Here is a 24,881-nt window from a genome sequence, read left to right as displayed (position 1 = left end):
TTTTCAATTTTCTTCAATTTACTGAGGCTTGATTTGTGACACAAGATGTGATCTATCCTGGAGAATGTTCCATGCGCACTTAGAAGAAAGTGTCATCTGCTGTTTTGGGATGGAATGTCCTATAAATATCAATTAAATCTATCTGGTCTATCGTGTCATTTAAAGCTTCTGTTTCCTTATTTATTTTCATTTTGGTTGATCTGTCCATTGGTGTAAGTCAGGTGTTAAAGTCCCCCACTATTATTGTGTTACTGTTGATTTCCTCTTTTACAGCTGTTAGCAGTTGCCTTATATATTGAGGTGCTCCTATGTTGGGTGCATATATATTTATAATTGTTATATCTTCTTCTTGGATTGATCTCTTGATCATTATGTAGTGCCCTTCCTTGTCTCTTGCAACATACTTTATTTTAAAGTCTATTTTATCTGATATGAGTATTGCTACTACAGCTTTCTTTTGATTTCCATTTGCATAGAATATCTTTTTCCATCCCCTCACTTTCAGTCTGTATGTGTCCCTAGGTCTGAAGTGGCTCTCTTGTAGACAGCATATTTATGGGTCTTGGTTTTGTTTCCATTCGGCAAACCTGTGTCTTTTCGTTGGAGCATTTAATCCATTCACGTTTAAGGTAATTATCAATATGTATATTCCTATGACCATTTTCTTAATTTTGGGGGGTTTGTTTTTGTAGGTCCTTTTCTTCTCTTATGTTTCCCACTTAGAGACATTCCTTTAGCATTTGTGGTAGAGCTGGTTTGGTGGTGCTGAATTCTCTTAGCTTCTGCTTGTCTGTAAAGCTTTTGATTTCTCCATTGAATCTGAATGAGATCCTTGCTGGGTAGAGTAATCTTGGTTGTAGGTTCTTCCCTTTCATCACTTTAAGTATATCATGCCACTCCCTTCTGGCTTATAGAGTTTCTGCTGAGAAATCAGCTGTTAACCTTATGGGAATTCCCTTGTATGTTATTCGTCGTTTTTCCCTGGCTGCTTTCAATAATTTTTATTTTTGCCAGTTTGATTACTATGTGTCTCAGTGTGTTTCTCCTTGGGTTTATCCTGTATGGGACTTGCTGCATTTCCTGGACTTGGGTGGCTATTTCCTTTCCCATGTTAGGGAAATTTTCGACTATAATCTCTTCAAATTTTTTCTCAGGTCCTTTCTCTCTCTCTTCTCCTTCTGGTACCCCTATAATGCGAATATTGTTATGTTTAATGTTGTCCCAGAGGTCTCTTAGGCTGTCTTCATTTGTTTTCATTCTTTTTTCTTTATTCTGTTCCGCAGCAGTGAATTCCACCATTCTGTCTTCCAGGTCACTTATCTGTTCTTCTGCCTCAGTTATTCTGCTATTGATTCCTTCTAGTGTAGTTTTCATTTCAGTTATTGTATTGTTCATCTCTGTTTGTTTGTTCTTTAATTCTTCTAGGTCTTTGTTAAACATTTCTTGCATCTTCTCGATTTTTTCCTCCATTCATTTTTTGAGGTCCTGGATCATCTTCACTATCATTATTCTGAATTCTTTTTCTGGAAGGTTGCCTATCTCCACTTCATTTAGTTGTTTTTCAGGGGTTTTATCTTGTTCCTTCATCTGTTACGTAGCCCTCTGCCTTTTCATTTTCTCTATCTTTCTGTGAATATGGTTTTTGTTCCACAGGCTACAGGATTGTAGTTCTTCTTGTTTCTGTATATGTCTTCTTATCTTTGCCATTCAAGTGGTTGTAACTCCCTATGGTTAAAGGACAAAGCAGTGTTCTGCCCAATATACCCAAGAGTTTGACAATGGAAATTAGAGCAGGTCCTTCTGTGAAGGGGTAGGTGATGGAAGATATTATCCACCCCCAGGAAAGAAAAGGAATTTCTTGCTGAACCTCTTAACTTAAACTGAGTACCTTGAGCATACAATCCTGAATATTAGCCCTAAGAATCCTAGCCTGTTCTAATACAGATGTGACAATAAATTGTGCAGCTACCAGTTCCTTAGAAACTTCACTGGGCCCAGAGTGGCAACTTGTTTTATGCAAAAAGCAATGGTTTCATTTCTTTGATAATAATCAAAAGGAGGAAAAAGGATTTTCTTCTCATTTGTTGGAGGTCAAATCAGGAAAGGCAAAAACTACTAAAGGAAGAGAAGGAAGAGGGAGAAATATATTCAAAAAACAAATTGAAAACTACTTGATTGTCTGCTCACAGCCTGACCCCATATTTGTAAAAAAGGTTAATAAGGCATAGTGAGCACCACCAGTATGCCCACAATCTATTGATGGAGACAGACATTGCACAATAGTTATAGCACAAGCCTAAACATTAGATGTATGCACACTAATGAAACAAAAACAAGTGTTAAGTGAAACCAGAAGGAGGCTCTATTGATTCTGCTTAGAGTGTAGTGTTAGAGAAGGATTCATAAACTGGGTGATACTCAGAAGATGAGGTCACATTTAGTAGGTGATAGAAGGACTTTCCTAGCCAAAGAACAACACAGCAAAGGCAAAAATCCATATGAGAGCATGGAGTGTTAAGGGAATTAATGGTATCCCTGGACTTACAGGCTAAAAGGAAGCTGAGGTTATATTATAAAATAGCTTAATTGCCCACACCAAGAAATAAGGGTTTTATGGCCTTAAATGACACATTAGACCCATTGGACTTAATAGATATTTAAAGAACATTCTGTCCAAAAACATCCGAATATACATTCTTTTCTGTGCACATGGAAGTTCTCCAGGATAGATCACATTCTGGCCACAGAGCAAGTCTCAATAAATTTAAGAAGATCGATATTATATCAAGCATCTTTTCTGACCACAAAATATGAAACTAGGAATCAATTATAGGAAGAAAAATGGAGAAAACACAAACACGTAGATGCTAAACATCATGCTACTAAAAAACCAATGGGCTAACGAAAAAAATCAGAGAGGAAATCAGAAAATACCTTGAAACAAATGAAATGAAAGCACAACATTCAAAAAGCTATGGGATGCAGCAAATGCAGTTCTGAGAGGGAAGTTTATGGCAATACAAGCTTATGTCAGGAAACAAGAAAAATCTCAAATAAACAACCTAACCTACCATCTAAAGGAATTAGAAAAAGAAGAACAAAGAAAGTCCAGAGTCAGCAGAAGGAAGGAAATTATAAAGATCGGGGGGAAAAAAATGAAGTGGAGATCAAAAAGAAAAACCACCCACAACGATAGAAAAGATCAATGAAACCAAGAGCTGGGTTTTTGAAAAGATAAATAAAATTGACAAGACTTTAAGCTATGTTTATTAAGAAAAACAAGAGAGAGGATGCAAATAAACAAAATAAGAAATGAAAGAGGAGAAATTACAATGAATATTACAGAGATACAAAAAATCATAAGAGAATACTATGAATATATGCCAACAAATTGGACAACCTAGAAGGAATGGATAAATTCCTAGAAACATACACTCTTCCACAGTGGAGTCAGAAAGAACTAGACGATCTGAACAGACTGATCACTAGTAGTGAAATTGAATTAGTAATCAAAAAACTCCCAAAAAACAAAAGTCCAGGACTAGACAGCTTCACAGAGGAATTCTACTAAGTATACAAAGAAGAATTAATACCTATCCTTCTCAAACTATTCCAGAACATTGAAGAGGAGGGAACATCCCCAAATTCATTCTATGAGGCCATTATTACCATGATACCCAACCAAAGACAATACAAGAAAAGAAAATTACAGGCCAATATCTCTGATGAATATAGATGCACAAATCCTCAAGAAAATACTAGCAAACCAAATCCAACAATATATAAAAAGAATTATATACCATGATCAAGTGGAAATTATTCTAGGATCCAATAGTGGTTCAATATCCACAAATCAATCAGCATGGTATACCACATTAACAAACGGAAAGACAAAAACCACATGATCATCTCAATAGATGCAGAAAAAGCATTCTACAAAATTCAACATCCATTTATAATAAAAACTCTCCAGAAAGTGGGCATAGAGGGAACATATCTCAAAATAATAAAGGCCAACTATGACAAACCCACAGCTAACATTGTGTTTTCAATGGTGAAAAGCTGAAAGCTTTTCCTCTAAAATCAGGAACAAGACAAGAATGCCCACTCTTGCCATTTCTGTTTAACATAGTATTGGAAGTCCTAGCCACAGCAATAAAACAAGAAAAAAAAAGGCATCCATATTAGAAGGAAAGAGGTAAAACAGTCACTCTTTGCAGATGACATGACACTATACATAGAAAATGCTAAAGTCTCCACCAAAAAACTATTAGAATTAATAAATTAATTCAGTAAAGTTGTAGGATTCAAGATTAATATACAGAAATCTGTTGCTGTTCTATACACTAATAATAAACTATCAGAAAAAGGAAACAAGAAAACGATCCCATTTACAATTGTATTAGAAAGAATAAAATAAGAAGGGATAAATTTAACCAAGGAAGTGAAGGACCTATATTCTGAAAACTGTAAGTCATTGATGAAGGAAATGGAAGATGATACAAACAAATGGAAAGATATCCCATGTTTACAGATTGGAAGAATTAAAATAGTTAAATTGTTTAATATTGTTAAAATGTCCATACTACTCAAAGCAATCCACAGATTTAATACAATCCCTATCAAAATATCCATGACATTTTTCACAGAACTAGCACAAATAATCCTAAAATTTGTATGGGAGTGCAAAAGACCCCAAAGAGCCAAAGCAATCTTGAGGAAAAACAACAAAGCTGAAAGTCATGATCCCTGACTTCAGACTGTATTACAAAGCTACAGTAATCAAAACAGTATGGTACTAGCACAAAAACAGAAATATAGATCAATAGAACAGGATAGAAAGCCCAGAAATAAACCCACATACTTATGGCCAATTAAACTATGACAAAGGAGGCAAGAATATACAATGGAGAAAAGACAGCCTCTTCAATAAATGTTGCTGGGAAAACAGCTACCTACATGTCAAAGAATGAAATTCAAACACTCCCTCATACCATATACAAAAATAAACTCAAAATGGATTAAAGACCTAAATGTAAGACTGGAAACCATAAAATTCCTAGAAGAAAACATAGGCAGAGCACTCTTTGACATAAGTGTTAGCAGTATATTTTTGGATTGTCCCTTTAAGCAAAGGAAACAAAAGGATAAGTAAACAAATGGGACCTAACTAAACTTAAAAGTGTTTGTGCAGCAAAGGAAACCATCAGCAAAACAAAAAGACAACCTACTGAATGGGAGAAAATATTTGCAAATGATACATTCAATAAGGGGTTAATATCCAAAATATATAAACAGTTCATATAACTCAATATCAAAAACAACCCAAAAACCTTGATTATAAAAGAGGGAGAAGACCTGAACAGACATTTTCCCAAAGACATACAGATGGTCAACAGTCACATGAAAAGATGCTCAATATTCCTAACCATCATGGAAATGCAAATCAAAACCACAATGAGATATCACCTCACATGTATTATAATGGCTGTCATCAAAAAGACCACAAATAACAAACTTGGCAAGGATATGGAGAAAAGGGAAACCTAGTACACTAGTACAATGTTAGTGGGAATGTAAGTTGGTGCAGCCACTATGGAAAACAGTATGGAGGTTCCTCAAAAAACTAAAAATAGAACTACCATATGATCTAGAAATTCTACTCCTGGGTGTATATATGCATAAAATGAAAATATTAATTTGCAAAGATTATCTGCACCCCAAGGTTCAAAGCAGCATTATTTGCAATAGCCAAGATATGGAAGCAAGCTAAGTGTCCATCAACAGATGAATGGATAAAGACAATATATTGTGTGTGTTTGTGTGCGTGTGTGTGGAGGGGTAAAATGGGATGTTACTCAACCATAAAAAAGAATGAAGTTTTGATATTTGCAACAGCAACATGGATGGACTTGAAGGGTATTACGCTCAGTGAAATAAGTCAGACAAGGAAAGACACATACTGTATGTTATCACTTATATACAGAATCTAAATATTACAACAAACTAATGAATATAAGAAAACAGAAACAGACTCCCAGATATAGAGAACAAACTAGTTCTTACCAGTGGGAAGGGGACTTGCGGGAGGGCAAGATTGGGGTAGGGGATTAAGAGACACAAACTATATTATGTATAAAATAAGTAAAATACAGGGATATACTGTACAGCACAGGGAATATAGCCAATAATTTATAATAACTTTAAATGAAGTATAATGTATTAAAATATTGAATCACTATGTTGTATACCTGAAACTAATATAATATTTTAAATTAACTATACTTAAATTTTTAAAAATGAAATAAGGGTTTTAGTCCATAGGCTATAAGTTCTTGTGGACATGCCTGAAATAGGGAGATGATATGGCCAGATGTATAATTTGGAAAGATTGCTCAACCTGCAAAATGGATGCCTGGTTAGAAAGAGTGAAGCTAAAGCCAAGACAGAAGTTAAAAGGCCATCACAATGTTTGGTGTGAATGACATTTAGGACACAATATAGAGTATTAGACAGTGGGATGAATTAAGTGGAATAGGGAGGAGATCTCAGTGGCAGAATATAACTGGTGGCTTTTCATGATGGTTAAGAAAGAAAAGGAGGAAGTCTATGGAAGGATTCTAGATGACACAGAGTTTGTAACTTTTGCAAGTACTTGGCTAATGATGGAATTCATTCACCCACTGGGGAACAGAACTCTTCCCCTTTAGGCCTTCTCTTTCTTCTCTCCTTCCTCCCTGAACTTTGGGCTCCTGTAAGCCCTCAAATTCCCTCACGTAGAGTCCTACCCCTTCTCCTCAGTTTCATTTTTTTTCATGGAGGAGCAGGGGTAGAGTGGCTTGGGAAATGGATACTGCAGAAAGGCTATCTATCAGACAATCAGAACTACAGCATTCCCAGAATGGCCCCCTCAACGTATATTGTATTGGTTATGATGGCACTAGCATCTCTTTGCCTTTAGTTGCTTTGCCAAATGCCTCCTTCTGTTACTCGAGCCTTGGTATGTGCCAGCCCCAGGAATATGGGAAGTAAATATCAATCCTGCCATGATAACACCAATGAGAAGGCATTCCCTTTGAACTCATACTGTCAGAGAATGATTGCTAGCTTGCTTGATTGATTAAGTCAGTCACTCATTCAACAAATACTAAGACATTATATTAGACAGTTAATGTACAGAGATCATAAGACATTTGAGGTCCCATCCTTTCATTGAGCTTATAGTCTAGTGGAAAAAGACAGAAAATATATAAGTAAATAAATAAAGATAATATCATACAGTGATAAGTGCTATAAAAAATAAAACAGAGTTTATGAAGTGGGGAGGGGTTTCATTAGATACAGTGATCACAGAAAACCCTTTTGAGGGGGTGGCTTTTAAGCAGGAAAATGGAAAATAAGCAAAAGCCAGAGCTTGCTGGAGAATATTTCAGGCCACAAACAAACAAACAACCACAAAAAAACAGAAAGTGCAAAGTCTTCTAAGTGGGAAACATCTTGCAGTGTTGCAGTGTTCTAGGAACTGGCAGAAGGCTGATGTAAAGGGGAAAGAGATACGAGATGAGGTTGAAGAGATAAACAACAACCTAAATACAGGATCTAAGCCAAGGCAGGGAACACAAAAGAAGGTTTTAGAGAAAAAAAAATAATCAGTTTGGTTTGGGCATATTCAGTAAAAGTACAAGAGTTCTGATGAACATAACAACTACAGCCTAAGGTTGGCATACATATAAAACCAAATGGAAACAAACACTGTATACGTTTATAACTAATTCAAATACTTAGTCAGGATTTTAAATTATCCAAAGTTACAGGGTAAGTTATAGGCACTAGTTACTGGCAAATCAGGACAAATTTGGATTTCTGGCATGAATTATATGTGTTTATGCATTTATTGAAATGATCAAGTGGTTTTTGTCCTTTATTCTATTGATATGGTGTATTACATTGATTGATTTTTGGATGTTAAGCCAACTTTATATTCCTGGGATATATCCCACTTAAAGATAGTGGATAATCCATTTATAAGTTTTTTTAATTTATTTTGTTGAAGATCTTTGTGTTTATATTCATAAAGAATATTTGTCTTTGCTTTTCTTTTCTTGTGATCTTTGGTTTTGGTAGCATAGTGATACTGACCTGACTGTCACCTCCTCTTCTGTATTTTACAAGACTTTGTGAAGACTTAGTATTCATTCTTCTTTAACTGTCTGGTAAAATCAATGGTGAAACCACCTGGACCTGGGTTTTTCCTTGTGGGAAGTTATAAAATTACTAATTAAGTCTCCTGTTATAGGTCCAATAAAAATTTCTATTTTTTTTCCTCAGTCAGTTTCAGTAGTTTGTGTGTTACTAGTAATTTTTCCATTTCATCTAAGCTATATAATTTGTTGACCTATAATTTGCAGCTCATAGTTTTCCTGTATAATCCTACTTATTTCTGTATTTATTTAATCTGTAGTTAAATAAATAAATTATAATATATAAAATTTATTATATATATTATAATATATAATTATAATATATATATTTATTAAATATATAATATTTATATATTTAAATAAATTTAAATATATAAATTCTGTATTTATATAATCCTATTTATTTCTGTAAGGTCAGTAGTGATGTCCCCTCTTTCATAATTTTAGTAATATGATTATTCTCTTGTTTTTTTTTGTGTGTGTGTGTGTTTTGTGTTCCCCACAGCCCTTAGTCAGTCTAGCTAAAGGTTCATCAGTTTTACTGATCTTTTCAAAGTGCCAACTTTTAGATTATTTGATTTTCTTTAATGTTTTTCTATTTTATTTAATTTCACTCTAATATTTATTATTTTCTTCCTTCTGCTTCTTTTGGGTTTAGTTTGCTCTTCTCTTTCTAGTTTCTTAAGGTGGAAGGTCAGGTTCTTCTTTTTAATACAGGCTTTACAGTTATAAATTTCTCTCTGAACACTGCTTTAGGCTGTTTTTACATTGTGCATAATTTTCACCAATTTCAAAATATTTTCTAATTTCCCTTGTGATTTCTTCTTTGAGCCATTGTTTATTTAGGAGTGTGTTATTTAATTTCAACATATTTGTGAATTTCCCAAATTCCATTCTGTTATCGATGTCTAATTTCATTCAATTGAGGTTAGATAACACACTTTGTATGGTTCTAATACTTTTAAACTGATTGCATCTTGTTTTATGGCCTAACATATAGTCTAAAACAGAAAATGTTCCATGTGCACTCGAGAATAATGTGTTCTGATATTGTTTGGTAGAGCGCAATATAAATGTTTACTAGATCTAGTTGGTTTGTAGTGTGTTCAAGTCTTCTAGTTCTATGTTGATGTTCTGTCTAGTTGTTCTATTGGAAGTGGAATATTAAAATATTCAGTTTTTATTGTTGAATTGTCTATTTCTCCTTTCAATTCTTGTCAGTTTTACTCCATGTATTTCGGGGTTCTATGATTAGGTGCATATATCTTTATAATTGTTATATCTTCCTGATGGATTGACCATTTTGTCATTATAAAATCTTCCAGGCTTCTACAGAGTAGGGGTAAAGAGGATGGGAACAGAGTTCTCTGGCCTTACTGAGAATCAGCCATTTTTCTTGACTAACACTCCTCAGATTGTTGTGAGCCTTTGGTTAGAGTTTGGAGAGAAAGTTTATTTTGCCAATTTTTGAAAATGTTCTTGTTGCTTTTATGGAAGAGTGGATTTTCAGAAGTTCTCACTTCACCACTCCAGAATTGCTTCCTTATTAGAGATTTTAAGGTTAACTTTAACTGCCCACTTAAGAATTTAAACCACTCTCTCCTTCTTAATGTACTTTATTTGGTTTCCTGGACAATATGTTCCCTGAAGTTTCCTCATGCTTCAGCTATCCTATCCTTCACATTTACTGAGTTATTCTCTTCTCTTTAGCCTCTAAATGTTGTAGATGACTTCTCCAGCCTTATGGCTTTAAATATCATCTATATGTATGAAACCTGAATTAAATCTCCAGTCCAGATATCTTTTCTGAACACCAGACTTACATTCCATATAATCAGCACCCAGAAGCACTAGTTGTGTCCCTTATCAAGCATGACCCCCATCAGGTGTAACCATTATCCTGACTATTGTTTCTATGTGTAAATTCCTTCCTGGCATTTGTTGGGAAATTTATATATTTTTTCTGAATTTCAAATACTGAGGAAAATAGTTGAGAAATCAGCAAAATGGAAAAAGTATTATAATTCTACTATAAGAATTAAAGCTTAACAATAGACACAGAAGCATGACTGGCTTAAAGAAATCTACTAATGTCAAGTGAAAAGCAAGAACAGGAAATGCTGGCACACTGAGTCAAAAGTATTGAAATTCTAAATATCAACACAGGAGTACATGTTGATCGGATCAGTTGATTTTGCTTATTATAAGTGTATCTTTGTAGCCCTGTATGCTGCTAATAGCAAGTCATTCTTGCAAATTAGATATTAAGTCTATATGCATAGTATACAATACACAAACCCTGTGAGTGTCTTTTCAAGATATAGCAAGTTTGAGAAGCAAAATAAACCCTTAAACTGGCAATTTTGACATTTGATTTTGTATAGTTCTGTTACCTTGCTAAGAGATCCAAATGTTTTAATTCAAATACTACCCAATAAGGTTTGCTGGTGTTTTCCAGTGTTTGAGTATCTTCTACAGTAATGTTACTGGCATTTGCTAATACTTCTAAACCTGTTATTTCTTATTTTAAAAAGTTGTATATCCATAATAATGAGCAAAGAGCATGAAAGTCTGAAGTGTTTTATGAATAACATTTAATTTATGAAATTCTTGGGAATTCCAACTCTTATTCCTGATTTCCATAGTTTAATATGATAGAAATTTGGAAATACTACCAACAGCAATGACAGATGAAATATTAAAGACTTCTAACACCACAGATTAGTTTTGCCTATTTTTATATATGACATAAATGGAATCATGCACTATATACATAGATGTGTCTGGCTTTCACTCAGCATTAAACCTGTGACCTCATTCAGATTGAGTTGTTGAGTATAATATACTTGTCATTCTTATATAGTATTCCATTTTATGAATATGTCACAGATATTTTTATTGACATATAGTTGATTTACAATGTTGTATTAATTTCTTTGTCACAGATTTTTAATCCATTTTGATGGACATTAGGGTAGTATCAAGTCTACTAAAATTAGCTCTGCTATGAACATTCATTATATGCCTTTGGTAGACATAAGTACTGATTTATGTTTGGAAATTACTCAGGACTAGAGATGCTAGGCTATATGATACATGTATGTCCAGCACTAGTAGATACCACCAAACAACATCCCAAAACCTTTGTACAAATTTACATTCCTATCAGCAATTCACTTTAGTTATCCTAGTGGGTGTGGAGTAATATTCTCTGGACTGCAATTTGCATTTCCCTGCTGACTAATGTAATTGATCACTTTATGTGGGTGATTGGAAAACCCTGTTTTATAAGGTGACTGTTCAACACTTTGGCCTTTTTTTTTCTATTGAGGTTTCTGACTACTACTTATAGACTTGTAGGGGATATCAATAATTATGGATTTGAGTAATTTGTCATGTACATGCAATGCAAATATTTTTCCCACTCTATGGCTTGCCTTTTCACCATTATCTTTTGATAAAGAGAATCTCTTAATTTTTAACATATTCCAAGTCATCCTCTTTTACCTTTGTGGTTAGTGCTATTCTATGTCCTGTTTAAGTAATTTATATCTCTTCTAATATCATAAAGATATTCTCTTATGTTTTCTTCTGAAAACTTTATTGTTTTACCTTTCACCTTTTCACATTTAGATTTGTAACCCATCTGGAATTTATTTTTGTGTATGAGAGAGATAAAGCACCCCCCACCTCTGTGTGTGTGTGTGTGTGTGTGTGTGTGTGTGTGTGTGTGTGTGTGTACTTTCTGCTATGCCCCATTAGTCTATTTTTCTATCTTTGCAACAATAATACATATTGCTTTAAAGTATACCAAAGCTTTAACACTTTAAAATAAGTCTTCTTATCTGGTATTGGATTTGATTTGATTGTAAACTCTGATTGTAAACTCTCCAGCTTTGTCTTTTTCAAGATTGTCTTAGCTATTTTTGGCACTCTTATATTTCTATTTAAACTTTAGAATCAGTGTTGTTTTCTTTGTATTTATCCTGCTTGGTGTTTACCAATTTCTTGAATCTTTGGATTGATAACTTTCATCAGTTTTAAGAATGACTGACCTTTAGCCACTTAATGATTGCTTTTGCTCATTTCTCTTCCTGTTTTTCTTCTACAAAATTACACATGACAATATATTTTACTGTGTCCCACATATTCATTTACTCTTTTCTGTGTTTTTGTCTCTCTGTACTTCAGTTTTGCCATTTTCTATTTAACTATTTCTAAGATCTCTAATCCTGTCTTCTACTTATTAAATCCACCCTTTGAATTCTGAATTTTTGATATTGTACTTTTCCATAACTAATTTCTAATTTATTCTCCTTTATAGATCCCAATTTTCTGTTGAAATTCCCTATCTTTTATCTATTTTATTCATCTTTTCCCTTTTTTCTTGAACATATTAACCATAGTTTTTTTTTTTTTTACGGTACACGGGCCTCTCACTGTTGTGGCCTCTCCCGTTGCAGAGCACAGGCTCCGGATGCACAGGCTCAGCAGCCATGGCTCACGGGCTCAGCCACTCTGCGGCATGTGGGATCTTCCCGGACTGGGGCACAAACCCGTGTCCCCTGCCTCGGCAGGCGGACTCTCAACCACTGCGCCACCAGGGAAGCTCTAACCATAGTTTTTAAAAGTCCTTATCTACAATCTGATATCTGAATCACTTGTAGGTCTGTTTTCATATTCTGGTTTTGGTTTTGGATCTTGGTTTTAGATCACATTATTCTGCCTATTGGTATGCCTAATGATTTTTTATTGGATTCCAGACGTTGTGTAATAAAAATATAGAGTTTTCAGATGATGTTGACTTCCACGAGAGAGACTTCATTCTTTCCTTTGTTAGGCAGATAGTGTGGGATAATTATCACCTTAATCCCATAAGGCACTGAGCTGTGTCATGGTTTTGGTTAAACTTAGTCTGTCTCTGATATTCCCTTATATTTAGGACATAGCTTCTCCAGGATTTTAAATGGATAGCCTAGCATGTCATCTTTTTTATAGCATTGGGATACTGTAGGAAAGCCAGCTCTACTTTCCAAAGGTTTTCATGTTAGTTATCATACTTTGTGCAAATTCAAAATTCAGCAACTGTATTGAGAGGGGTATCAGTCAAGAGGCTGAGATCTCTTAGATCTCTACTTTTATCACTTTAGTGTTGTGTGACCATCAGAATTATTACTTTTTTTTTTTTTTTTTTTTTGCGGTACGCGGGCCTCTCACTTTCGCGGCCTCTCTCGTTGCGGAGCACAGGCTCCGGACGCACAGGCTCAGCGGCCATGGCTCATGGGTCCAGCCGCTCCGCGATATGTGGGATCTTCCCGGACCGGGGCACGAACCCATGTCCCCTGCATCAGCAGGCGGACTCTCAACCACTGCGCCACCAGGGAAGCCCTACTTTTTTTTTAATATATCATCCAGCAGCAGCCCTATGCCCAGGGCCAAACTTGAATTCCAAGTTGCAATCCATGGCCAGAATTGGCAAGTACCACCAAGAATGAAGAAGCTACAGGTCACAGATTCATCTGTGAGAGGTTCTACCCTTTCTCCAGAATTTTAGTCTCTTCAATCCTTATTGCTCAACAGTTCTGGGTCTCCTAATTGTTCATGAGGGGAGCATTGTTTATCCACAAACAACTCTATCCTACCCAGAGTGGAAGTAATACTCATCTAACTTGATAGTAAATCCATTAGGACAGAAATGTACAAGTCACCCTTGAGTTCTCTCTTTTTCTAATATTCCACAACTAATTCATTGGAGGATCCTCTGGGATTGTCCTTCATAATATATCCAGAATCAAATTACTTCTTACCACTTATGCCACTAGCACTCTTACCTGAGCCATTATCATCTCTCATCTGAAATACTGCAATAACCTCTTAACTGGACTTCCTGCTTCTACCTTTCTCATATTTATATTTTTAACAGAGTATCCATAATGATTCTTTAAAAACCATAAATCAGATAACATAATTATTTTCTTCAAAATATTCCAATCACTCCCCATTTTCCCTCAGAATAAAATTCAAAGCCTTTTAATGTTCTTCAAGACTTAGATGACCTGATCCCCTCTTTGATCTCATATCTGATATACTTATCTGACTCCCTGGCTGTTCCCTCTAACTAGAGTATTATTTACTCAAATATCTGCCTTGTTAAACCTTTTACCTCATCAAAATTTCTGCCCAAATATCACTTTTTCAAAGAGGCCTATGCTGATTACTCTATTTTAAATTTCAATGGCAATGCTCATCTTCCACCTAGACATGACTGACCCCACCTTATTCTGTAGTACTTTTATGTCTTCTCATGGTGCTTCCCATTTTACAACATACTTTACTTTTTCATATAGTGTTTGTTTTCTCTTTTGCCATCGCTCTGTCCTCTACAGTGTAAGCTCCATACGGGCACGTCTTTGTTTTATTCATGGATACATTCCAAGCTCCTAGAACGGAGCCTGGCCCATGGGAGACAATCTGTAAATATTTGACAATGATTGAAAAAAATATGTCACACACAATTACTTGGGTCTTTTCGAACGCACTTTCTACTTCAAAATACAGAGATAAATCTAATTTAGAGATGATCAACACAGACCTTGATATATTGCTCTGATGACTCCCAAATGAAACTTACTCTGAAATTCTTAGTCAGAAACTCACTCTAATTCTATTCAATTTTGATTTTTCTAATTCATTTGAAAATAGGCTATGTATCTATTCATTTCTCTGCCAGATTTACAGCTACTGGCAAAGGCAGTACTCTCTAAAAATGAGGAAATTTCTAGAGTCTCTTCCCGTCTACCATTTACTGTAGGGAATTAGATAGAACTACAGTATATGAGGATGCAGGTAGAATAAGCATTTCAAAAATACAAACACATTCTGTTTGAGGGATCTTGCCTTTAGGAAGCTACTACTGTACTTTATATTAGTTCTATCTTAGTTTGTCTTCTGGATAATTTAGGAAACAGATGTTAATGTTTCAATATAATGAAAGGCAAATTAGTCTAAAATGGTGAAATAAGGTTTCCTGTCTAGAAGGAAAACTATTAAAGGTTAAATCTCCTTCAGATCAGTTAGTACTACTCCACCCCACTCCCCTTCCTCACTCACATACCAGCCTGAATTAAAGGTCTCAGCTTTTGAAACTACTAAGGGACAAAATAGGAAATATTCTGTTTCTTTTGGAAAAAGATCAGGCAAACAGAAAGTGAGAAAATACATACAGCTGCCAAACTTCAGTGGGCAGGCATGCACATCCATAGGAAAATCTTCCAAATGCATGGGACACTCGGCATGAATTGTTAACCTAAAAGGAAGAACAACAGAACATGAAATAAAGCTAAAATGAATGATATTAAACATGGAGCTGAGTTCTCATTCACCAGCAATGGAGTGCTGCTAAGAATAATGGGATTTTATTTGTTTAGGTTCACTGAGATCCAAGACTTTATGAACACAAGGGATGGATTAAATGAACTAGATAGCCTCTCAAGGTAGCATTCAATATTAGATTTTTAGATCAGATATAAATCCCACCTTACCACCTTTAGGAAAACAAATATCATTTGTCTATCCTAACTGAGCTCCCTTAGCTACTTCACCACCAGAGAAGTCTGGAAACACCAGGTACTGACTCATTCACTCCTGATAGCAGTTTAATTATTTCCAAAATAATTCTCCTCATCAGGCTATCATGTGAGTTAAATAATTTAGAGATTGCACTGGAGAGGAGAGATGTATAGAAAGAATATCTTTCTTTTTATATTTATTTATTTGATTGCGCCGGATCTTAGTTGCAGTAGGCAGGATCCTTAGTTGCAGTTCGTGGGTTCCTTAGTTGTGGCATGTGAACTCTTAGTTGCAGTATGCATGTGGGATCTAGTTCCCTGACCAGGGATTGAACCCGGGCCCCCTGCAACGGGAGCGTGGAGTCTTAACCACTGCACCACCAGGGAAGTCCCTAGAAAGAATATCTTTAACCTGATAATAAACAAGCACAAAAGATGGCTCTGCTGCTTACAGCAACTGCTATAGCTTTGTTTAAGAAGATGGTTCTTCGAGAATACATACACACACTTGTACATGTACACACACACACACACAGTAGCTGGCCAGAAAAAAAATACAAAGTTTATGGAGGACATCAAAAACCTCAGAGGTCAAGTCTGAAGAGCTCATGTTCTCTTAATAGGGACAACATATTGGAGAGACTGTTCATGGATCCCTCAGTGGAAATCTGGATAGGGTACGACTTGCCATGCCCACATACTCATTCTTCTGCATCAGTCTGTCTAAATAATCGATTCCAAAGTTTCCCCTCTGTTTTCCTGCAGATATTTTTGAGTCTCAACTTTCTTTGGCCTAGAAAGTAGCCTGCTATGTGTAAATGGGACTCACACAGCAAAAATTCAGAATTATTTGACACCTAACTCTGATGAGCTATTTCTAGCTAACCTGTATACCTCCTGGTTATATTGGATTCAATCTCTGCTATTCTCTTGGAGCTTTAGGTGGCCAACTGGCAAGAATCTCCAATCCTGGTTAATTCTTTTTTTTTTTTTTTTTTTTTTTGGCGGTACGCGGGCCTCTCACTGTTGTGGCCTCTCCCGTTGCGGACCACAGGCTCCGGACACGCAGGCTCAGCGGCCATGGCTCGCGGGCCCAGCCGCTCTGCGGCGTGTGGGATCTTCCCGGACCGGGGCACGAACCCGTGTCCCCTGCATCGGCAGGCGGACTCGCAACCACTGCGCCACCAGGGAAGCCCCTGGCTAATTCTTAAGCATGATAAATGTGTGACACCTCATAAGTGATCAGAGTAGCAGTAGTAGATATTGCTCAAAGCAGGCTGACTAAAGCAAACATGCTCAAGTGTTTATTAGCAAGAACCCTAGGCTGGAAGGCAGAAGCCAAGTGTGTGCCCTTCAGCAAATATTTACCCATATCTTATTTTCCATTTCCTTATCTAAATAGTAACAGGTGGGAAGTACATGGCAAGTGTCCTTGCAGCTCTAACTAATTCCTTAGATATTTATAAAAAATTCCCATGTGTCTTGGACAAAAGCTCTATTCCCAAGTCAGCCTGCAATACCCTACCAATCTACCCTTTATTCTTAAGGCATAAATAGGGGGTTTCATGACTCAAAGAATCTGATATAAGAGAAATGTCTTTCACTGAGAAGCTTGCTCCTGTTTGAGAATTAAAAGATTTCATGAGGGTTTAATAAAGAAAATTGTGTTCCTTCTCTCCACTTATATTAGTATTTCCAAGATACTGCGTCTTATGAGTAATGCCAAGGGGAAATTACTTTATGTCTACCCAGCTGTCCTAGGGACATGGCAAATAAAACCACAACAAATAGATAATCAAAGCAAGGTGCAAAAGGTATTGATTTCTGCTTAGGAGCAGAACTGATTCATAATAACTTTCCTATCTTCCTTCCCATCCACCTAAGCATAGAGCAGTGATGAGAAGGCAGATGTTGGTTGGGGTGGGGTACTTCACAAGCCAAATTATGCTATGCTCTTTTCCTTGGTTCTTAAATGCATCCTAATGCTCTCTGAACAACTGCATCATACTGTCTTCTCTCCTTGCCTTCCCTCCTCCTTGTTACAACTTTCAAGACCCTTCAAGCTTTTTCTGCAGCAGAAAGCATCCTGACTACACTCAGGCTAATAGACTCATCACCACAATCTATGCCATAAACAGATCCATCCCCTTCAAAACTTTCCTTCCACCCTCTTTTATTTTATTGTTATTAAATTATTATGATTTTTGTGACAAAAACACTTAACATAAAATCTGCCCACTTAGTAAGTTTTAAGTATTCAACACAGTATTTTTAATTGGCTGGAATAGACATTACTCCAAAGAAGATATACAAATGGCCACAGGTATGAAAAGGTGCTTAACATCACTACTCATCAGGGAAATGCAGATCAAAACCATAATGAGGTATCACCTCACATCTGTTAGAATGGCTATTATCAAGAAAGATAAGAGATAACAAGTGTTGGTGAGGATATGGAGAAAAGGGAACCCTAGTGCACTCTTGGTGAGAATATAAATTGGTGCAGCTCCTATGGAAAATAGCACGGAGGCTCCTCAAAAATTAAAAATAGAACTACCATAGGATCCAGCAATCCTACTTCTGGGTATATATATCCAAAGGAATTGAAATCAGGATCTCAAAGAGATGTCTGCTCTCCCATGTTTATTGCAAAATTATTCACAATAGCAAAGACATGTAAGCAAACTAAGTGTCCATCAACAGATGAATGGATAAGAACATGTATATACATACAATATAATATTATCCAGCCTTAAAAAAGAAGGAAATCTTACCATTTGCAACCACACTGATGAACTTGGAGGACATTATGCTAAGTGAAATAAGCCAGACAAAGACAAATACTGTAGGATTTCACTTATATGTGGAATCTAAAATAGTCAAACTCATAAAGCAGAGAATAGAATGGTGGTTGCCAGGAACTGGAGTGAAAGTGGAGGTATTAGTGAAAGGGTAATAAATTTCAGTTATACAAGATGAAGGAGTCTTAGAGATCTACTGTACAGCAAGTAGTCTTCAGTTAGCTTTTCAAAGAAGGTCCAAGACCCCTCAAAATGTGATAATCAGATCATAGGACCTCAGTCCCAGCCAGGTTTTAACCTGTTTTGATTCCTATGCAAAGACCAGCAGTAAAAGGTAATATAGGAAATTCCCTTCTTTGGGGATGAAAGACACAGATGGGAATACAGATGGGAAGGAGGTACTTTTTAGCCCTTCATACATGCACACACATACCCACACCCTCCTCAGGTACTGCCCTCATTTCACTGTTCACTATGTTTTGTAGCACCCTGGCTCCCTTGTCATCCCACCCTTTGCTTCTCAACAGCTGGTTTTTATTCCACCACAGTAATAAGTTAAAGTTTTATTGCTTCCATAGCACCCTAACTTGTATCTCTACTTTTACCCTTTCTCCTTATAGTATTGGGTTGGCCAAAAAGTTCGCTCGTGTTTTTCCATAACATCTTACAAAAAACCTGAACAAACTTTTTGGCCAACCCTATATATTCTCTACAGGATAGCCGTCTAGTATTTCCTCATCTTATACAGAGTAAAAGCCAAAGTTCTTGCTATGGCTTACAGGGTCTTACATGATCTTATCTTCTGTTCCTCTCTGGCTTATCTTCTACTATGCCCTCCCTTGCTCACTCTGTTCCAGCCACTCTGGCTTCCTTGCTGCTCTTTCAACATGCCAGTCTCTCTTACATCATAGCCCTTGCATTTGGTATGCTTTCATGTCTCTTTCAAGTCTTTGCTTAACTATCTTGTTTTTTTTCTTATTGTCTTGTAAATGAGGCCTACCCCAACCTCCATTCAGTTTACTATCCATACTATGGTTAGTAAACTTTACCATGCGCTTTCTTTTCCCATAGTACCTAACTTATAACATGCCATGTAATTAATTTTTTCTATTTATCATCATTTTTTTCTCCTTACTGTAGAGCTATGGATTTTTGTCTTGGATCTTCTTTGATGTGTGCCAGGAGCATAGCACAGTACCTAGCACATTGTAGGTGTTCAATACATATCTATTGAATCAATTAACTAACGAATGATTTTTCTTTCCTAAAAGCATGTATTTCTGTGGGGACCTTGCAGACGCGAGGTATAGATCGGGCAATATAGGGTTCAGGTATTCCGAGGGTTCCAGGCAAATAGCATCTTTCTTTCTTTTCTTTTTTTGATTTTTTTAATAGAACTTTATTGGAGTATAATTGCTTCACAATACCATGTCAGTTTCTGTTGCACAATAAAGTGATCAGCCATATGCATACACATGTCCCCATATCCCCTCCCTCTTGAGTCTCCCTCCCATCCTCCCTATCCCACCCCTCTAGGTCATCGCAAAGCACCAACAGGCAAATAGCATCTTAATATGATTCCTTAATAGCATAATATCTCAACCTATACTTAGTGGTCATCTAGCCTCTTTCCTAGAATTTCAGAACTGAAAGACCCTTATAGAAAGCATCCAGTTTTATCCCATCATATATTTGACATATGATAAAGCAGAAGGGAAGAACATTTCTCAAATAACCCAACAAGTCTGGGATAGAGCTGACTAAAAGTTTTCTAATTGTTTCACTCAACAAATAATTTTTTTTTTTTTTTTTTTTTTTTGCGGAACGTGGGCCTCTCACTGTTGTGGCCTCTCCCGTTGTGGAGCACAGGCTCCGGACGTGCAGGCTCAGCGGCCATGGCTCACGGGCCTAGCTGCTCCGCGGCATGTGGGATCTTCCCGGACCGGGGCACGAACCCGTGTCCCCTGCATGGGCAGGCAGACTCTCAACCACTGCGCCACCAGGGAAGCCCAACAAATAATTTTTGATCGTGTACTATATGCCAGGTATTATTCTAAGCAATATAAGTACATCAGCAAACATACCAAGGTTGTTACCATCTTGAAGCTTACATTTGAGTAGAGGGAAGACAAAAAAGAAACAAGTAAAATAAGTAAACTATATAATGTGTTAAAAGGCAATATGTCTCAGGAAAAATAAATAAGATGTGAGTAGAAACTATTGACGAGGCATTGCAATTTTCAATAGCGTGTTCAGGGAATACCTCACAGAGTAGGTGACATTTAAGCAACAAACCTGAAGGTAATGAGAGTGAACCTTATGGACACCTGGAAAAAGAACATTCAAAGTAGAGGGAGCAGAAAATGCAAAGGCCCTGAGGTAGAAATGTGACCAATGTGTTCCAAAAATAGCAACTATGCCACTGTGGCTGTAGTGGAGAGACCAAGGGGGAAGATTAATAGAAGATGAGTTCAAAGAGGAAACTAGTGGTTACCAGTGCGGAGAGAGAAGGGAAAGGGGAAGGGAAAAGATAGGGGTTGCAGATTAAGAGGTACAATGCACTATGTTAAAATAAATAAGCTACAAGAATATATTGTAGAACACAGCGAATATAGCCAATATTTTATAATAACTTTAAGTGGAGTATAACCTTTAAAAATTGTGAATCACTTGTACACCTGAAACCTATATAATACTGTACATCAATTATACCTCAAGTAAACAAAAACACTCTTCAGGAGTGGTTGAGGTGTCAGGCAGGCTATTTCTATTATCATGGAGTAAAGGGCAGGATCTGACATTAATGTTGAAATAGAAAAGATAGTAAAATCTTTAATAGCCATTATTAGTAGAGGATGAGTCACTTGAAATATATCACCACTAAACACCCAAACCAAGCAGTATATTAGTCATAAGAATCCCAGTTTTCTGCAAATGGCATTGCTTTGTTCTTTTTAATGGCTGAGTATTCCATTGTATATATGTATCACATCTTCTTTTTTTATTAATTTTTATTGGGGCATAGTTGCTTTACTATGTTGTGTTAGTTTCTGCTGTACAGTAAAGTGAATCCACTATACGTATACATATATCCACTCTTCTTTTGGATTTCCTTCCCTTATAGGTCACCACAGAGCACTGAGTAGTTTCCTGTGCTATACAGTAGGTTCTCATTAGTTATCTATTTTACACATGGTAGTGTATATATGTCAATCCCAATCTCCCAATTCATCCCACCCCACCTCCCCACTGTGGTGTCCGTACGTTTGCTCTCTACGTCTGTGTCTCTATTTCTGCTTTGCAAATAAGTTCATCTGCGTTATTTTTCTAGATTCCATATATAGCAATATTATACAATATTTGTTTTTCTCTTTCTGACTTACTTCACTCTGTACAACAGTCTCTAGGTCCATCCACGTCTCTGCTAATGGCACAACTTCGTTCCTTTTTATGGCTGAGTAATATTCCATGTATACATGTACCACATTTTCTTTATCCATTCCTCTGTGGATGGACATTTAGGTTACTTCCATGTCCTAGCTATTGTAAATAGTGCTGCAGTGAACATTGCGGTGCATGTGTCTTTTTGAATTATGGTTTCTTCTGGGTATATGCCCAGGGGTGGGATTGCTGGGTCATATGGTAGTTCTATTTTTAGATTTTAAGGAACCTCCAGACTGTTCTCCACAGTGGCTGCACCAATTTACATTCCCACCAACAGTGTAGGAGGGTTCCCTTCACAGCAACATGGATGGACCTAGAGATTGTCATACTGAGTGAAGTCATAATGAGAGAGACAAATATCATATGATACTGCTTATATGTGGAATCTAAAAAAAAAGGGTACAAATGAACTTATTTACAAAACAGAAGTAGAATCACGAATGTAGAAAACAAACTTATGGTCACCAAGGGATAAGGCAGGGGGATAAATGGGGAGATTGGGATTGACATATACACACTACTATATATAAAATAGATAACTACTAAGAAGCTGCTGTATAGCTCGGGGAACTCTACTCAGTACTCTGTAATGGACTATATGGGAAAAGAATCATAAAAAAAAAGAGTGGATATATGTATATGTATAACTGATTCACTTTGCTGTACACCTGAAACTAACAAAACATTGTAAATCAAGTATACTCCAATAAAACCTAAAAAAAAAAGAATCCCAGTTTTCTGCAAGTTTCCCATTAAATCCTCAAGCTATAGGCAAAAGGCTTCAGTACACTGGAAGCCCTTGGGCTTCCTAATTGGAATACCAGAGCTTCACTACTGCATTTAGCCCTTATATGGAGCACATCTAGGTTTTAACAATTACCTCAGATGTGTTGCTCCATCCTCATTTTCTGATATTCACACTTTTCCCCCACTCTCCAGCCATCTGCCAATACTTGTGATTTTGCCAAACAAAGCTCTCATGCTTTTGTGCCTTTCTACAAATTGCTGGGTTCTTTTTTGTCCTGCCAGGAATGCCCTTTCCTCTTTATATGTGGAACAAATTCCATTCAAGTCCATGCTCAAATATTACCTCTTCTGTGATAACTTTGTATGTGCCCTATAGGCATAGTGAGTTCTCCAGCTCACAGAAATCCCAGAGCACTTTGTACAAGTAGCTTAGTGCTTAACACTGTTGAAATAACTTTCTAGGCTCAAGATGGAGCCACTCCTGCCTGGGGTGCCACATCAAAAAACAAAAAGTTAGATGACTTTCATGTCCCTATAAATGCTCTACTTGACGGAAACACAGTATATCCAGTCTGTTTATGTGTCTGTCTTCTGCAAGTAAGTGTGAGAAACTTGAGAGAAGGGTCTCTACATATTATTCTAATCTGATGCATAGTACGGTGATTGGCACATAGCATATAGTCAGTAAATGCTTCTTGATTTAATAAATATTTCTGCAAGATAGACAGAGCAGGCATTTTCAGCCCCATTTCCCAGAAGAAGAAACTGAGGTCCAGAAAACAGAAATGCCTTGTCCATGGTTACACTGCTGATCTGGGCCAGAGTTAGGACTCACACTTAGAGCTCCTAATTCCTAAAGTTCATTTCACTATAACATACATAGTCTGTCTAGGGGTAGTGAAACTGAGCAGGACCCTGTGGGGCCCTCCCAGGTACAAATCCCCTGTTTCTCCATTGGGGAATTTGGGTTTTTTGAGCATGATCTACCTCTTCTCCTTGCACGGCCCTGCAATAAAGCTTTCTCTGCTCCAAACCCCAATGTTTCCATTTGTTTGGCCTCACTGGGCATTGGACACACTAACTTGCATTCGAAAACAGTAGCATCTAAAATAGTTGGGTTCTTTGGAACCAGAGGGACCCTTCTGATGATCTGTAAATCCCCCTTGTGTTAGAATGATCTTTCCTTTTTTTAACATCTTTATTGGGGTATAATTGCTTTACAATGGTGTGTTAGTTTCTGCTTTATAACAAAGTGAATCAGTTCTTTTTAACAGACTCAATCTGCCTGAGGTTCAGCTTCTTGCTTTTGAGAATAAACGCAATTCTTGTTATTTCAAGGCCCTGATTTCCTCTTGCATTTGGCAAAAATGAAACAAATGTGAGAAGACCTCTTGGGAATACATTTTTCCTTCCCTCCCTTAAATGCTAGTTCCCATGTGGTGCTTTCCCACATCTGGGCCCATGTCTCCAAGCTGTAATGAAACCTATAATTTTTAGCTTATAGCACCTCATTGTTGGCTTTTTGTGAAGCTTCCATTATGCCTTATAGTACAGTAAATTATGTGTCCTATCTTTCCTGCTAAGATGTGAATTCTTGGAGGGTAGGGGTTGATATCACCACACAGAGTCCACAGCATAATTTGTGATTAACTGGGACTTGTAATATTACTTGCTTCTCACCTCATTGTAAGCTTTCTCAGGGTCCAAAGTGAGCCACTCTATCTCTTCTATGCTCTTCTGTTCATCAGAGTGAAACACACTAAGTGTGGTTCTGTGAGTCAGTTTCTAGCTTAATGAATAAGGAACTACAGATGGAATCCCCTAGAGCAAAAGCCATTACAAAAAAGGACTGTGTGAAACAAAGCTATCAATGCTTGGTTGATTTGATTACATTAAGTCCTATACAACTAACAATGTGACCCAAATGCCTTCCCTGGTTCCTGGCCATTTCAGAGGAAGTCTCTGTAATGAAGACTCAAATGCAAGCTATTTACATCTAAAGCAGGAGGAGAGGAGCTTTATTATTAACATTTCCATGTGTGTTGGTGGGGAAAGTTCAGGTATCATGCACAATTTATCTTTCAAATAATTTGTCTTTGGAACATCCCAAGTACAGGAGC

At 36.7% G+C, this 24,881-nt stretch overlaps 1 protein-coding gene across 7 annotated transcripts in view; it reads right to left on the bottom strand.

The window, feature by feature from the left end:
• The window catches only part of GABRA3 (gamma-aminobutyric acid type A receptor subunit alpha3), a 313,063-nt gene that overhangs the window by 44,465 nt on the left and 243,717 nt on the right, over window positions 1–24,881 (bottom strand). For all 7 annotated transcript variants that reach the window (XM_067724647.1, XM_067724648.1, XM_067724646.1 and 4 more), the window contains one exon: window positions 15,425–15,507. In XM_067724647.1, the coding sequence (XP_067580748.1) occupies window positions 15,425–15,507 (83 nt within the window). The remainder of the gene's footprint in view (window positions 1–15,424; window positions 15,508–24,881) is intronic.

Source organism: Pseudorca crassidens, chromosome X (assembly GCF_039906515.1).
Source record: "Pseudorca crassidens isolate mPseCra1 chromosome X, mPseCra1.hap1, whole genome shotgun sequence".
Taxonomy (NCBI): Eukaryota; Metazoa; Chordata; class Mammalia; order Artiodactyla; family Delphinidae; genus Pseudorca; species Pseudorca crassidens.
This window is presented reverse-complemented; position numbering and strand designations above follow the sequence as displayed.